Source organism: Ictalurus punctatus, chromosome 8 (assembly GCF_001660625.3).
Source record: "Ictalurus punctatus breed USDA103 chromosome 8, Coco_2.0, whole genome shotgun sequence".
NCBI lineage: Eukaryota > Metazoa > Chordata > Actinopteri > Siluriformes > Ictaluridae > Ictalurus > Ictalurus punctatus.
In genome coordinates, this window is record NC_030423.2 from 19,108,294 (window position 1) to 19,126,439 (window position 18,146).

Below are 18,146 nucleotides of genomic sequence, written 5' to 3' on the forward strand. Positions count from 1 at the left end.
ATGCAGTCCTGATATCTTTTTTGCCCGTTGTTTTCTCTAACTGGGAAAATGTACACACACAGCACCATCTAGTGGTCAAGATTCTGTATCTGACAAATCATGGAGAACATTTTCATCACTATTTTCCGTTACGAAACGTTTTGAAAAAATTTACTTTGAATAGAATTGTATTTCTTTTATGTTATTTAAGGCTTTAATTCTTAATACTGACAAAGCCTGAAAAAAAAAATCTGACATTTAAATAAGATGGTAATTCATCAGACGATAAATAGTTACTCGGTGAAGTTAACTTGCTAAACAGCTACTGATTAATCTTTAGGTAGAACTGTATAAAATTGACAGTTACTGCAGCTGCTGATGGCAATGCTGTTTCAAAAAAAAAAAAAAAACTCTTACAATTTATATTAGATGGTGTTAGGAATTCTGTGCTAAATTTTAGAAGAGAGATAAAACTAAACTCTGTGTATAATGAAGAGACGGAAAAATGTCTGACCTCTTTGCACTCTGGGTCTCTGTCCAGACTCACAACCACCTTAACGTGGTGTCCCTCTTTACGAGAGCTGCCATCACCACTGTCCTCCAGCAGCATGTCTGAAAGCACACACACACACACACGAGTCTGTCAGTCCACAGTCTCTCAGAGTATATATATATATATATATATATATATATATATATATATATATATATATATATATATATATATATATATAACATTAGAACCACATTGTTTGACTCTCTATAATATATAGCTTGTGTGTGTGTGTACATGTGTTTGTATTTGTGTGTACGTGTGTACCTAGGCTGGTGGACTCAGTGAGGCTTGACTGAGAAGACACGCCGACGGCCGATGGACACGCAGACGCCTGTGATGTGGTTGTGCTGCAGCTCCCCCTACTGGTTGTTCTCAGACGCTCATTCTCCACTTTCAGCTTCTCCATCTCCACCTGGACAAACATGGCACACGAACACGACTCGAAACACCACACTACACCACAATGCACACATCCTTAAGATTATTTTACTTCCTATGTCCCCAGATTATAAGGCTTGCTTTTTACATATACTTATGTAAATATATACATATACTCTATACATATTTATACATCTTGTATATACTCTTTATATATCCCTGTATTGTTCTCCTTACTATCTCTTTTGTCTTGCTGCTGCTGTGACACCCTAATTTCTCCATCTGGGGATTAATAAAGTATTATCTTATCGTATCTTTATAAAGGTTTGATTGATAGGAAATGTTTGTCATCAATACTAATATCAATTTTGCCACTTAATATAAAACACTTGGGGCATGGTGTCTTGGGAAAATAATCAATTTACAGGGTGGCGTGACATGGGCCAACGTGAGACGGGATACTGTTACCGCTGTTACCACTTCCTGAAGTGTGTGATTCCTCTCATCCCACAGCAATATGCCTGAGCTTACAGGTATGATGTTATAATTTTTTTCCCCCATGTGTATTTAATTTCAATGCTGTGGAATGTCCCTCACCAGCCTCTCTTTGTTCCTCTCTTGAAGTTAATAAGGAAGTTAATTAACCTGCATGCGGTTCATGGACTCTCGGAGCTGGTCGAGCTGGTGGGCAGAGCTTAGAGCTTCCAGTCTGATGTCAGTCAGCTTCATCTCCTTATCACGCAGCTCACTGCGCAACTGCATGACCGTCTCTGTCTCACAGTCCGTACACTCCGAGATCCTGGGTCACACACACACACACACCAAAGACACATCACAGACAAATACAAACACAAACAAACAATACAGAAGTCATGTAGCAGGTTCTCTTAGAACAGTGATGTTCCACGTACTTCAGTTAGTAATCAATTAAAGGCACATAATTAGTGCATATAATTATGCAAATCATCCAGACTTAACATGTATTAGTAGGTCAGTTGAACTTTCAACTTAGTAAGACTGTTGAAAAAAAAGTGGGTTTTAAAACACAGTAGGGTCCAGAATTCCATAATTTTATATATTAATGTACATTCCAAAGACAATGGTATTGCTGTTGCTGTAGTATCTGAGTGAACACCCCCACAGAATAAATAAATAAATAAATAAAATATATATGAAAAATCTAATATGAAAAATGAAATAAATAAACAAACAAAAAAATGTCAGGAAAACATGAACTTGAATTTTGTAAAAAGATAAGTATTGCTCCTTAGTCACCATAATATCATATATTGCTGACAACTAGCTGCCACACGCCCAATACAGTATGTACCCGAGTTTCACTCCATCCTGAATCCTACATAATGTAACAACACTGCGTGTCGTTATGACTAAGACTTGGACTTGGACTCAGAATTTTGGACCCAGTTCTGGACATTGAGAGTTGAGGAGTGCCATAACAAGGTCATGTGATCACAACAAACCAGGAGGCACATCCTAGTGCTTTTTTTTTTAACGCAAACTTGCAAGGAAGTGAGTCGTCACTGAAGTACATGCTGTGGCACCTTACTGAAGCAGCTCTCGTGATTTATAAACAGCAGATTTTGATCATTTTGTGATTTTCACTTGAATTGAAATTTTTGCCTCGTTTCGGTCTCTGTTACCGTGCCAGAGAGCTGGTCCTGATGGGAGCACTGTTACAACCCCAACCATTTCCATAAATGGAGATCGATGAAAGGAGAGGGCTACACACATACACACACACACACACACACACACACACACACACACACACACACACACACACACACGTATGCATGCACAACACAACCATGAACATTAGGGACCACCAATGTTACATTTACATATACAGACTTTATCTGGTGTTATAGTTTTGTGCTGATAATGTATTTTTATATCACCACTGATGACCATGCTGCATTTAATTAGTACTCAGTTCTTGGCCAATATTAAGGTACCTCAGACTTATTGACACTGGTGGAAATTACACTGATAATATATGACATTAGAGATAAACCATAATTATAGCTAAACCACATTTAATGCCATGCTATTGACCCACTATACAGACCGGTTCAGGATTTCTGTACGAAGAATTTGCTGGTTATCGCTGCGGCCAAAAATGCTCAGAAAATGCTCGATTGTGCAGCAGCTTTCTTCAAAGTTTGCGATGTGTAGCTTTTTTTTTTTTTTTTACCCGGAAAACTACTTGAATTGGCAAAATTGCCAGTGCATGAAATTGTTTTGCATGGTCTTTCTCAGTGATGTTCGTTAGTAAATGAGACATCCTTAGCTGTACTCATGTTTGATGCACGTGAATCGAAGAGGGATTTGGCTGACGTCACGTGACGCATCTCGGCACAAATATGCGGAAAATCTCCGGCAATTGTGAAAAACTGCAAACTCTTTGAAATATTGCGGACGATTTCTGCGATCGATGGAATCCTGTGAGGACTCACTATGTAACATGTTGTGGAGCACTAGGGGGCACTAGTTATATACGGAAAATGATTTTTTTTTAGTTCAGACTCCAGTTGTGATCGTATACAGTTGCTGAAAAGGTATGTGTAAGGAAGACGTCTTACAGTGAGTTGGAGTGTGAGTGTCGGAGCAGTGATGTCCCAGCAGAGTGGCAGCCATACGGCAGTCTGGGTGATGAAGGCACAGAGGACTCATCCATCTCCTCGACGTCTGAATACGACGAGGCCGACTTCGGTGACTTTTTCTTGCTGAAGGCCTGTTTGAAGGAGCTCCTTAGCTGAAGGAGAGAAAAATACGGCTTTTCCTGAAGGTGCAATGGTATTCAGGAGGAACTCAAACTGATATTCCTAAACATAGGCGTTAAAACTAACCGTTCTTCCTAAACGAGTGAAATTAATAACTTTGTTCATGCTGATTGATTTACTGTGCTGCACAATATTGGCTCATTCTGCAACAGCAATATTGCAACACCCTGTACATTCATCCTTTAATGTTGCATAAAAACTGGATTCATAGGTTGCAAGAATCAAAAACGTAAAAGACAGACTCATGTGTGTTTCATAAAACTGCCCAAACTCGTCAGACTTACAAACAGCTCAACGGTGAGTAATTAATCATGATCTACATCTCAGTGCAATGAGCCAGATGCAAAGACTTACCTCACAAACCTATCCGATGAGAGGTAAGCACAGAGGAAATGAGAAAAGTTCAATATACCACATTTAGCTGGAGCAGTTAAGAGCTTATGTTATAATGGAAGAATGCATTGTGGGTGTTTTTTTTTTTTTTTTTACATTGAACTATGGTGAGATCAGAATTAACAACAGAGCTGCTGATCCACAAAATGGCAAAACAGCTGAGTTAGGAGAAACGGGCCCACTCTATATAGACTTTCTAACACCCGTGCAATAAATGAAATAAAATGTAACCGCAGCATATATGCACATACACATGCACTACAGCTTGTGTAACACAGTGACTATAATTATATTTGCATAAAGTACTGGTTTTCTTTCTAGTTGCATCAGGATGTGTGTAATATTGTGTAATAAATTATGTATGACTTTAAACGGCATAACGTCTATAGAAAAGTGTAGCAGAAGTTTATATTACTCAGTCAATCACGAGAGAGAACGACCCTGTACAACGGTCAAGATAGGCTTGCGTATTTACACAAGTCGCAACGTGTGTACACACGCTGGAATTGAGCTGTACAGCGCAGACATCCTCTGTAGTTACACAGCAATTGCGCTGAATGGTGGCCGTGGGCCAGGAAGAGTGACGAAGGCTCACCCAGTTCTTCCTCTTCTTCTTACTGTTGGCATCAAGCTCCAGGCTGGAGTGACTGGTGAGGCTCGACACACTGTCAGAGGAGGCCTGGCGCTGGATCTGCAGATCTGCTGTTGCTCCTGCTGAGAGAGGAGAACCGCTGGAAGAGTCTAGGGAGAGAGAGAGAGAGAAAGAGAGAGAGAGAGAGAAGGGGGGGAGGGAGGGAGGGAGGGAGAGAGAGGGAGAGAGAGGAAAAGAGAGAGGGAGAAAGAGAGAGAGAAAGAGAGAGAGAGCGAGAGAGGGAGAATGAGAGAGAGAGAGAGGGAGAGAGAGAGGGAGAGAGAAACAGAGAGAGAGAGATGGAGCGAGAGGGAGAGAGAGGGAGAGAGAGAGCGAGACAGAGTGAGAGAGAGAGAGAAAATTTAGGGTTTAAAAAAAAAAAAAAAGAACAAATACTTCTTTAAACATTCAGAACTGTTACAACATTAGATTAAACCTTTGTTTGGGGTCTCTGGTGTGTTAATGACTCCGCTGATGGCAGCCTGAGCGACGGTGTTCTGCTTCTTCAACAGCTCGATAGTCTTTCTCATTTCATTCAGTTCTGTGTCCTACGCACACACACACACACACACACACACACACACACACACACACACACACACACACCATGCTTAACTCGAGCTTCATGAGTGAGCAGTACATATATTGTCAAACACATACACATGCATATAGACATGTACAATAAGTACATATAAGTAAGGAAAAACACAGTCCAGAGCATGATGCTATAGGAAAATAATCACCAACAGGAAAGTTTGATGCAGCTCAATGTGAAGCTAAGTTACCCTTTCAGTATCAGCATGCCTGAAGTGTTTTATTCCTCTTATAGCACAGTAATTATCCAAAGACGACCATTTTTAATCGATTAAAGGTCAACACAACATTTGTTTTTATTACTTTACAGTTATGTTTAATGCTAAAGAAACATGTTAGCTCCTGTTATCGTTATATTATAGCAACTATAAACATTTGTTCCCTCAGCAACCTCCCTTTGTTTCTCTCTTCAACTTAATAAGACAAAAGAAAACCAAAACATCTTGCCATGCTAGTGAGAAACCTCAAAGCATAAAGCCCTTCGTCTGGAAGACTTTTCCCATTGTGGAAAACTTCAGTTACAAGGCTCTGATACTGGAGACTCCTTCCACAAAATGCTAAATATACATCTCAGAATCGAGACTTCAACAGTGCTGTGGGATTAATAACTGTTAAAAAAAAAAAAAAAAAAAAAAACGGTTACCTTTTGTTCTGCTGTCGTGGTTAGGCTCTGCAATCTGACTGTCATGTTGCCCAAGCTCTGCTCAAATGCCGCCACCAGGTGAGCCTGAAAACACACACACACACACACTATTGTTGTCATCGAATCTAATACTGGTCCACTATCAGATTCATCACAATTTTGTAACAACATAACAAAAGCAACAACAACAACTCATCCCTGTCCGCCCAAACAGACTTTGGTTTGTTTGGCCACAGGAACATGCTGGGAAATGATAACCTTTTGCAACCTGCCTGAGCAAGTACCAGCACACACTCAGTCCTCTTCTTGCATAGAACATTTTGTCTTGTGATGAACAGCCTTAAGCTGTCAGCAAAATCACTGCATTCATGTCCACTTAAAGTGATGCAGGACGTTTCACTGGCAGAGGACGTGCTGCTCTGGTTACACTTTTGTGACACTTTATTCTGTCCCTTTATAATGTTTATAGATTTTAAACACGTAGTTAATAACTATTTTGTGTGCGTCTCTTGCTATGATGAACTCATATATGCTGATAGTCCAGTATTTTGTTCATAAACACTCTGTTTTAAGTAAAAATGTATCCAATTGACTGCTTTATAGAATGCTCTAGAACATTGTTCTCTTGCCAGGATAAATCTATCGCAAAGCTATCATCTGCAATAAACAGTCACCTCAGCTTTTAATATAACAAGTTAAATTAAAGGAGCTAACAAGACACAAATATCATTTTTACCTGCGATACAAGAACAGAACAGCACAGCTTAGAGCCAAGACGTTCGCCAAGTACTAGCTGAATTTGCTGACTTTCTCAAGGTCTCAAATGTACTAGGATAAGGATTATCACTGAGTCATCGCCTGAGAATTCATATACTCACTCATTTCTTCTCATTAGTCTGCTGAATGGAAAAGTTTGCACACCATTGCAAGTTGTACTCCAGACAAGCTTGAAAAATTATCAAATATTCTATGTTAAGAAACAATTAGTAAAAATATATCTAACTAAAATTTGATTCACGAGTGTGATATAAATATTCTCTATATTAATAACTTATAATATTATAAATATAATAACTTGCATCCACTGTCCACTGTTTTCCTTGTTATCTGACGTCATCCTCTTCCATATTCTGTGAACAGTGGTGAGCTAACCTGTTAGATGGAGTGTATAGACTGAGATAGCTGAGTTAAAACTTTGTTTCCAAATATTTTTCTGTGGAATTGCGTATTTTGATTGTGGTCTTGTTACAGGACACATCCACTCTGTAACTGTAGGATTTTGTCTTTTTTTTTAATTAAAAAGACTGTAAAAACAATGATAATATGTGAAGAACAGAGAAAAGTACAGAGTGGTAGAGCAGTGCTCCATCATTCCTTTATCTCCTAATTTCAATTCTTAAAACCGAGCTGCTTAATAAACGTTGATCTTGTCTTCAGAATCATTGCAGCAGGCGATGGTAAGAACACGGTCCTGTCTTCTGCCCTTCGTATGCACCTCAAACTCTTCTCGAACTGTCCCTACTCACAAAGAAAAAGAAATACAAACCACAAAGTAGAACCAGCCAAAAGCCTCATGCTAACCACTGGACAGTTCCTTGAACAGTTCGAACCTCATTCAATGAACAATACATAATTGGGTTATATTATATTATAAAGTAGCCTGGGTGCTTGGGAAAAACAGTTTTTCATCCAGAGTTGCCCCTAAGTTGGTTCAGCATCCAGAAAAAAAATGAACCCAACCCTTACCGACTTCCGCAAAACAACATTTTTATTTAGCATGTATGTTTAAATGTAATGTGTATCGATCAATGACTGTATATATGGATGTATATCTGTAAAAATGTAAAGAAATTATTTGCAATAATTGTTGAATTTTTCAATAAAGCTTGCCAGCTAGTGGCTGGCTGGAGTACAATTTTTAACCCCGCTCATTCAATGTAAGTGAATGGAAAACAAACCAAACTTACATTTCTCCCCATTTTAACCTCGATATCTCCCCCAATACTCCCCAAATAAATGTATTATTATTATTATTATTATTATTATTATTTCCAAATGCATTCTGACATATACATCTAAAAAGCTCACAAATAAATAACTGCTAGAAGAGCTGCATAATAATGAGTAAAATGTACTTGCCAAACAAACAAGTCTTCGTCTCAAACAAACACACGTACACACTCATACACCAAAAATCTTATCACTATCGAGAGGCGTGTTGTGTTTAGGCACGCTTGTGTGTGTCACGCTTCAGACGACCTAAAGCAAACACCTACAGATCTCCACACTGCCAGGAGACGAGGCCAACGAGTAACACTGAGTACACTGTGTGCGTTTCCTCTTCTCGCCCTGGGTGATAAGATGCATTTCAACATTTATAACAGTGGGTTGTAAGAAATGAGACAGGAAAATATGCTTTTGTCCTTGTGTCCGCGCTAAGAGGGAGTCCTGATACTGACAAATGATAAACCAAAGCCTAATTTTCTTCAAGTGTGGTCCAACGGATTTTAAAAGTCACACCCTGTTAAGTTTTTATTCACCAACAGCCGTGGAGGTTTGTTTATTTCTGAATAACAAAGACAAAACTAAAAAAAGACAGATTATGCCAGCTTCTTCATAAAAACAGAGCCCCTTGTTTTTTTGTATTTAAAAAAATTAACACTTAGTAGTACAGTATATGTAATTGATTGGCTGCGAGCCGATCATCATCTAATATACAAACTCAGAGGTATCAACAACACTAACAAGAAATCAGAGCAAAAAGGGAGATAAACTGAATTTTACCACAGAACCCTAGTGTATTATCAGACGATAATGATGATGATGACATAAGACGATGATAATAGACTAGGGTTCTGTGGTAAAATTCAGTTTATCTCCCTTTTTGCTAGGATTTTCTTGCAGTTTTAGTTGATTTCTGCAGTCTCTTATACATGCATTGCAGAGCGTGTACTCACGTTTGCACTTAGCTGCGTGGTGAGTGTTGACACTTTCTCCTGAGACGCCTCCAGCTCTCTCCTGAGCTTTCGGATCTGAACAAACAACAAGCATTTTTGTGTGATCGAAACTCTGAATCATCCAAATACATCAGCAATCACACGCTTGGCACACAAGGAATTTATGCAGAATCACACTGAGAGAGAGTAAAATTCAAATTCTGTCATGATTCTATAATAAAAGCCTCTGAGACAAGCTATTCCAAATATTTTTTTTACAGGAAATATTACTTGTCTATGCTTAAATGTATAGAGAAAAATGGGCAGAAATATGTATTATTTACAGCTGGACCAAAATGTTTGATATATATGGAGTAAAACTCGGTGGTGTGGTGTTACAGGAAAATAACCAAAGTCGGGTGCTGAGATGCAACCTGACGTGAAGTGGAGTTACTGTAAACACCCGAAGTTGATTATTTTCCCACAACAGCATGTCACATAGACAGTGTTTTATTCTTCTTTTACCATTGCAATTTTCTGACAATTATAATGGTTAATATATTAAAGAATGACATGTTATACTTCTATCCATTTGTAGTTACATTCAATGTTGTGGAACAAAACAAGCATCTAATTTTCTGCTGTTTCTTTGAATCTAACTTTTCTGCTACTGTTATATGGAAGTAATGCACACTGTGTGGGTGTGCCACGGAACAACGTGCACCAGAGTGCCGTGACCCCCCTTAAGTGAGTTCCTTTCGTACAACAGCTATAGTTTGTTATTCCACTTATGCCACAGCAATCTGCCAACAATTACAATGTTTAATTTATTAATTAACAACATTTTCACACATTTAAATGCTTTATTGTTAGATTGAATGTTATGGATTATCCGAGAGACAATATCTGCGATCAACACTCATTCCCTGTCTCTCTGTCTTAATTATGCATCTTAGATTATGTAGACCGTTCACCATACAAGTCCCTGTGTATGTGCTGTTACTATAAAAACTATCACGTGTTAGAATGAGCACATTAATATATACCTGTCATTCAAGTTACAGATGGAATTACGGTCCGAGTTGTTATACACACTTCCTGGCCAATCAGATTCAAGAACTCAAACACACTGTGGCATGAAGACAATTATTCAACAGCTTCTGAGCACTAATGTCTATTACTATATAGGAATAATGAATTCAATTTGATCTACGAATATATTCTTAACCTGTTATAAAAACTACTACGGCCTCAGTCTTGCCTCTAATGGTCTCTTTGCTGTTGTGCTTATAACAGGGTTATTAGGATTAGAGGCTTGCGCTGGCTCGTTCTTAAACAACTTCAACTGTGTACACAAATCAGGGAAACACATAGCTTCTGTCAGCTAGTGTTAATATAAAACTATAAACAGTGAGATATAGATTCACACAGCTACATGAAAGTGAGTATGACATACTAACACCCAATAAAGCACAGAGTTCTAATGTTTTTAATGTTCTAATGCTAGACAGCATGTTTAACAGCAGTATTTAAATAAACAATGATTAAAAAAAAGAAGTTAAGGATCTCACCTCTGACTGAGCCTTCTCTTCAGGCTTGAGGAGAAAGAAAAGTGAAACGCTGATTATTTACAGAGTTGAATATCTGCCCACTGGGCCTACTTAATGAAATCGTAGAATAACTCTTTATTATATGATCTCATCATGCAGGCTTAACGGGAAATCAAATGTATTAAATTTCACCCTGGAGACATGTACAAACAAACAAGATTGCAGAAAACATCTCTTTTATTACATTAGGAGCAGTGATATTCTGTTACGTTTAACCCTATAAAACTGAACCGTATTCAGGGGTATATGAAACATATTGATTTATACACATTTTCCATTTATCCTAAATAATGTAGAGCAGGTGAGGTAATGTTTGGGGTACACATTCTGGTTCATTAGTTTTGCACTGTGGCTACAAGGCTATTGATAGAAGAATCTCAAACAGGTGTGCCTGTGTGGTTTCTGAAAGTATGACGCACTGTTTTGTATTGAAATATACACTGTGTGTGTGTATATATATATATATATATATATATATATATATATATATATATATATATATATATATATATATAAAGATTATAAATGCAGGTATACTTTTGTTTACACACAATAGTGCTTGCATGGACAAAGAAGTACAATAAGTGGACATAAATTACACGTTTGAGCTATTCATTTTTTTATTTAACGTTGTTCCGTGGACAAGTAGGCTCTGTAGGTCACAAGCATTTTTTTTTCTTCTTTCGACAACAACCAGAGTTAGAGGCCAGATCTATAGGCCAGAGGTATTGAGTATAACTATAGACCACAGCTGTTGACCAGAGCTACTGTATTGACCAGAGCTATTGACCAAAGCTAGTGACCAGAGCAATAGCCTAGAGCTACTGTATAGACAAGAGCTATAGACCAGAGCTATAGCCTAGAGCTATAGACCAGAGCTAAAGGCCAGAGCTACAGACCAGAGCTATATACCGGAACTATAGACCATAGCTATAGGCCAGAGCTACAGACCAGAGCTATAGACCAGAGCTATTGAACAGAGCTATAGTCCAGAGCTATAGCCTAGAGCTACTGTATTGACCAGAGCTATAGACATTTAAAAAAACGGAGTGCTTATTTGGTATGTGTAAGGACTGAACTTCAAAGCTCATAGCCAAAATATTACTGAGTTTTTGCCAAGTATATAAACATGACCTGCTACCTCAGACACTTGTATACTGGCTATAGCAAAGTTAAATGGTCTGCACTTATGTAGCACTTTTATCCAAAGCGCTTTACACTGTGTCTCATTCACACACCAATGGTAGCAGAGCTGACATGCATGGCACTAACTTTCCATCGGGAGCAACTTGGGGTTCAGTGTCTTGTACTAGGACACGCTGGCATGTGGAGTCATGTGGGCCGGAAATCGAACCGCCAATCCTACGATTAGTGGACAACCCGCTCTACCACCTAAGCCACAGATGTGCCCTACACAATAATACATATTTTTGTTTGTCTCTGTATTTATATACTTAACTTGTTAACTAGCTCACCATATATTCTATTATATTAGCTACCATTTTTAAGCCTAGCCAATTAGGTTTCCAGGCAACCAAAACACAGGACTTGGGAGCTTTCACTTCACCAAAATGGATGAAAATTTGACAGTATGCTGGTTACATGATACTAATTGGTGGTCATACGCTTTCAATATATATTTTTACAAATATTTGTCTTGTAGCTCCTATGGAAAAAAAAGCACCATTTGGACACCAAACTCCTTTACACAAGTAGTCAGTTTTTTTTTTTTTTTAAATGATCGTTAGCTGAAGCTAGCTGTTTTTAAACCCAAAATCCAAACAAATATAACCCCATGTGTCACACCCACAGAACATTTCCCGTGTGACAAGTGATAGATCACTAAAGATATGTTCTGTTATCAGCTGTACAAAACACACTCATTATATACAACCACATCCATAATCATTTATCACTTATCATTTATAACTTCTTCTTTTAAGAAGTTACAGGAGTGTCTGTCCTGAGCGTGACTCACCGTGGAGTAGACAGAAGACGTGTTGGACACCAGAGACAGAGAAGAACCATGCACTGAAAGGAAAAGAGAGCGAATGTAAATGATGTGCAAGATTCAAATCCAAATGATTAACATGATAACATTCATCTCATGACTAATTCAATAAGCATGAGTGAGCTTAAAGAGGATACCACATGCTGACGCGTGTCGACGTACGTCAGTGCTTAGTCAGCTGCCGGTTGGAAAATGACAGAGGATTAAAATTCCATTTTACTAATGATCAAAAGGGTGTTGTGTATGGGTGGGGTGGGGGGGTCTTTACATCACCATGAAAATGGATGTCATATGGCCCTTTAAAGGAAACTTCCCAATTAACCTGCTAAGCAGACCAAATGACATCATCGAATAACAGGGTTTATAAACCCTCTCTTCAGAGACGGCCACACAGATTAATAAGCCGATAAGAAAGCACACTTTCATTTTAATGAAAAGGAGAGAACAAAAGAGCTCATTGAGCATGGCAAGACACTGCTACAGGATTGTGCAGAGCCACAATACAGCTTTAAACTTCACAAATGCTTTAATTTTTTAAGCCTGCCGTTTGTTTTGTTGAGAGTAACTAAACACGTGAGGATAAGGTTGTGGTCCTGGCAGCACTGTGAAATCAGCAAGCGAACTAAAACCTATGAGAAAATAGTGAACTGAAATCAGATCTGTTTATTATCGTTCTGAGCGTAGGCCAAGTTGAGTCGTCCAATCATTAAAAATCAGTAGGAATTATTGTGAGAATGTAGTTCAGTGTGTAGTCGAGTTACAGGATTTGTTCTGCCGTTAAAGAAAATGGAACAGAGGTGAATAGTTGGAAAGGAGCTAATCCATCTGGATCTGCACAACGTAGCGAAACTTCAAACCCGCCATCAGCTCCTCGGTCAGAGAGGAGTGAATCACGCAACAGTGTCTGTTCTACAACTTCACTGCTAATACTAGCCAACAGAGTCGAGTCAGCAAACCTGAGAGAATTTAAAAAATAATAATAATAATAGATAATTTATAGATAATATTTTATAAACATTTCTAAACTTTATTGCTAATGCTATCAGACAGCTAATGTGAGGTAACTAGGAAAGAATTGTAAGAGAATTTTTAAATCATTATTACAAAGCTTCATAATCTTCACTCTTAGGGCTAGCGAGCTGGCTAATGTGAAGATTTCTGAGAAGAACTTAAAGTCATATTTATAAATGTTTTATGTGCTTCACCGTAGCATGAGCTTACTATTACTGCCAGACAGCTACAGCTAATATGAGCTGAACTGACAGGATTTCTGACAGTACTTAAATCATATTCATGTATATCTCTGCCAATCCAGCTATCATGAGCTAACCTGAATAGATTTCTTCATAATCTTCACAGCTAGCATTAGCCAGCAAGTTAAAGTGAGGATTTGTAAGAGGAATTTAAAGTTATATTTGTAAATGTACATAACAGTTTGTAAATATTCCTAACAGGAGCTAGCATAAGTTCACTGCTATTGCCAACTAGCTAGCTAACATGAGGAATTTTGACAGAATTTCTAAATTATTCAAAAATGTCAGTAATCCTCAATAGCTAGCTAGCTAACATGACTTTACCTGGTGTTATTATTATTATTATTATTTTTAGGTCATATTCATAAATATTTGTACTATTCATTGTTAAAGCTAGCTAGGTAGCTAAAATGAGCCAACCTGACAGAATTTCTGAGCGCATTTAAGTCATATTCATACATATTCATAGACATCATTGCTAATCTTGCCAGATAGCTAACATGAGCTAACTTGAAAGGATTTCTGAGAGAATTTTTAAGTTATTATTAGAAGTCTGCATAATAGCTAGATAACATGAGCTAATTTGACAAGATTTCTGAGAGGATTTTAAAAGTGATTCTGAAATATTCATAATCCTCAGTAGTTAGCTACATAACATGACCTAATATGGCATTAAATTGTTAGGTCACATTAGTAAATCTTTGTAATTTTCACTGATAAAGCTAGACAGGGTGCAGGGACAAAGCCTGTCTGAGTCGACTGATCTATGGGCACAGACTGAATGCAAACAACCATTACTATCATGTTACTGCTGTGTGAGAAGAAATACTAGCATTGAATTTAATACAACATTAAACATTCAGTTTTTGTGTCAGCTATATGATGAGCCAATAAAAATAATCAAGCATCTTTAGTGGTCCTTGGGAATTCATCATTTTCTCTTGATATACAGTTATCTCATCAGTTTGATGTGATTTGTCAAAAAGCATTGCCTCCATTTCATCATATCGGAGTTTACACAGTGGACTTTTAGCAAACATCAACACAACTACAAATAACCTGAGTTTTAGAGCACAGGTTATCTTGTTTAGCCATTCATTAATGTTCAAACCTTTGCTCCATTTAACACTAGTTATCAAATTTTCTTTTTAAATAAGAAAAAAAAAATAGTGGAGATTGAGCTCCACTATTCATACTTTCACAGCTATGTCAGCAAATTATAAGTACAGATTATTCCCGTGAAAAAACGAATTCTACAGATTTAAAGCTTCATCTACAAATATCAGGGTAAAGGCAAATTTGTGGAGACGTATTAGAATAAATATGTATCAATGGAGATCAACAACTGCCCTTAGACCTTTATTGTAAGTGAAATGACTATTACACTATTATAAGTGAAATTCTAATCACACACTACTGCAGATGTGGTAGATTAGGTCAAAACAGCTGGGAAATTCCTTTAGGGTTTGTATTTATATTAGCCAATACTTACCTGCTATATAAGAATATGTATTATTATTATTATTATTATTATTATTGTTAATATTATTATTACACTCAATAATTGCACAGTGACACTAGCTAGATTGCACTCTATTTTGTATACTAATATATGTAAATTAACCGAATGTATCATGAATGTGAATAGTCAAATAAATTTTTGACTACAGATAATGAATTAACCTTAGAAATGAATTATATAGATTAATGGCAGTGGTCTGACCTTCCTCCTGCACCTCACGGAAAGATCCAGAGCTGCTCATAGTGCGGTTTTTCTCCACCAGAGTGAGTGGGGCGCTGCGTAGACGAGAGTCGCCGTGCTGCTCATGTGGCCCGTCATGATTTGTAGAGATGCTAGAGGGCCGCGGGGTTGCCAAGTGTTTCTGTGCAGTCATGGTGGGACTGCCTGAAAGAGCAGGATGATCATATAGGTCAGAGTTCAACTCTAAGGGATTCTTAGTCTTTGCTTTAAACATAGAACATTTCAAATGTCTTGAGTTGAAATGTCTGACGTAGAGTAAGTTTCAAAAGGTCCAACACCAATAATCTTATTACACTGAATATCACAAATGAACTTTATTTTACTCTCAAGCGAGATTTCATCATTCTTCATTAAATATAGACCAGAAACGTGTATGCTTATTGACTGAATGCAGTGGTGAGAATTGTATGGGGTCAATACTAGGTGTTCAGTGATGAAACAATTCACTCTCTGTGTTAGGATATGATATGTATATACTGTACAGGTCATTATTAATAGATATTTCTGTTTAATTCATTATTATTAATTATTATTATTTATAATTCACACAAAGGTCTTCAACAATAAAAATGACATCGAATCTGTAAATATTTTACCTTTAATTTCTTTTACTTTAATATAGAGCTGCATAAATAAGTACAAAGTGCATGGCTGTTTGACTGAAAACAGAATTCATGTACTGCACATTTTCCCCATCATTTGGTTTGCCACCAAAAAATAACAATGACCATTTGATTCAAACCAAAAGGGTGATCTCTGACTTCTGCACATTTCTGTAGTTCCTGCTAAATCCTTCAGTTTATCAAACAAAAATCTGGTCAAAAAAAAAAACAAACAAAAAAAACAACCTAAAAGCATTCTTGCAATTGATTTTGTTTTGCTTTGTGTTCCAGGCTTTCATTTACATTTTTTGCTCTAAAATGAGCTCGGTATCCAGCCAGAACAACTGCTCAACCTCATAAAGGCAACTCACGAGTCATACAAAGTTACAACAGAGAAAGTAAGGTCAGTTGAAGGTAAAGAAAGGCTTGTTAAATGTTTTTATTGCTTAAACTTTATTTCACCTGGCAGGCTATAGAGAACAAAAATAAACTGCTCATTTAATTGCTTTCTCTACTTGAATATTAATCTGGTACAAGTCCTCTGTGAAGGATGATGAAAATGTTTGGTGGTATATAAAAAAAGTTGAATTAAATAGTAATATCGGTATTAGTATAAAAGTTCTCTAAATGTGTTTGTGGGTGTAAATTTGGTAAGCGTGCGTGTATGTGTACCAATAGTGGTGAAGCTGAAGCGTGTTGCTGAAGGTGAGCTGAGAGTAGAGGCAGGTGAAAAAGGGGAAGAGCCTGGTGAGTCCTGAATTCCACCATTGGGATGACAGTTCAGCCAATCACGTGCATCTTCTGTGCCCCGCCCTTGCAGATGAGCATACCTAATGAAATTACACACTGATTGGACAGATAAAGTACAGAGAACTCTCTCTCCTTCACACACGCACACCCATATATTCAAATACACCGAAACAGCAAATGCAAACGGTAGCTGCAGGACAGGGACACACTCGAGCCAGAACAATGTTACTCAACTTCCACAGCATGCACAAGCATGTGAGCAGACTTCTTGTTCTGATCCACAGCACTGTCTTGGTCATTTTCACTACAACACACATTTCTGTTTGCTTCATAAACAGGAAAGCCAGACATTCCGATCACACAAATTTTAGTATACACATAAAACGCAAGCAGCCTTAGGAGTGTGACCACACACAAACACTTTTACCTGTCCTGTCTCCGTGGCAAGGTGTTACGGCTGAATTTAGGGCTAACAGCAGGAGAAGAGATAGGGCTAATGGGTGAATGGGGTAAGGGTAGACACAACAAGGAAGAAAAGAACATCAAATAAAGAACAAGATGGAGGAAGCTCAAAAAATACAGAAAAGAGGATTAAAGATCATAAACTGATATACGCTGTTTTTTCATTTCACCAACACCTGAAAGGATCATTACTGTGGAATATGCAGAATCATGTTCCGCGACACTACATGTACTGTAAAGCCAAGGCCAAACAAAGACAGATTAAAGAGGTTTACACGAAAAACGAAGAGATAATATGTCATAGGGGTCCATTACACGACTTATGAGGAACAAAAATACACAGTGTGCACAGTGCAAATAACCATGAGGGTTAAGACATTTAAGAACAGCATTCCTGTCTTTCAGGTACCACTACACAAAGGTGTACCCTGTCCATCAGTGGAAAGGAACCACCACAGGACCACCGCTAAGTAGATATTATGTGTGTGGTGGACTATTCTCAGCGTAGCAGTGCGACTGATATGGGAAGTGTGTGGTGCTGGTATGAGGAGATCAGATTTTAATCAACTCAATGTCACTGCTGGGTTGAGAAAAAGACCACCAACCCATAATGTCCAGCTGATAATAGTGCTATGGTCAGAACCTGACACCTTGTATTAGGGATGTAACTAATTATACATACTTAATTCAGAATGAACAGATCATTTGTTCTAAACAGATACAAATATAGATACGAATATGAGGAGGCACACTACTGTTTTTTGCCAGAAAGGTTCACAAAG

At 37.8% G+C, this 18,146-nt stretch overlaps 1 protein-coding gene across 1 annotated transcript in view; it reads right to left on the reverse strand.

Annotated features, from left to right (window-relative positions):
• nav2b (neuron navigator 2b) overlaps positions 1-18,146 on the reverse strand; it is a 106,746-nt gene that overhangs the window by 9,513 nt on the left and 79,087 nt on the right. Inside the window, exons 16-28 of the mRNA XM_053682374.1 lie at positions 16,825-16,982; positions 15,512-15,694; positions 12,503-12,555; positions 10,486-10,509; positions 8,936-9,010; positions 5,979-6,062; positions 5,178-5,289; positions 4,706-4,851; positions 3,517-3,689; positions 2,575-2,655; positions 1,559-1,712; positions 800-947; positions 494-591 (exon numbers count right to left, since the gene is read on the reverse strand). Of these exons, the coding sequence (XP_053538349.1) occupies positions 494-591; positions 800-947; positions 1,559-1,712; positions 2,575-2,655; positions 3,517-3,689; positions 4,706-4,851; positions 5,178-5,289; positions 5,979-6,062; positions 8,936-9,010; positions 10,486-10,509; positions 12,503-12,555; positions 15,512-15,694; positions 16,825-16,982 (1,489 nt within the window). The remainder of the gene's footprint in view (positions 1-493; positions 592-799; positions 948-1,558; positions 1,713-2,574; positions 2,656-3,516; positions 3,690-4,705; positions 4,852-5,177; positions 5,290-5,978; positions 6,063-8,935; positions 9,011-10,485; positions 10,510-12,502; positions 12,556-15,511; positions 15,695-16,824; positions 16,983-18,146) is intronic.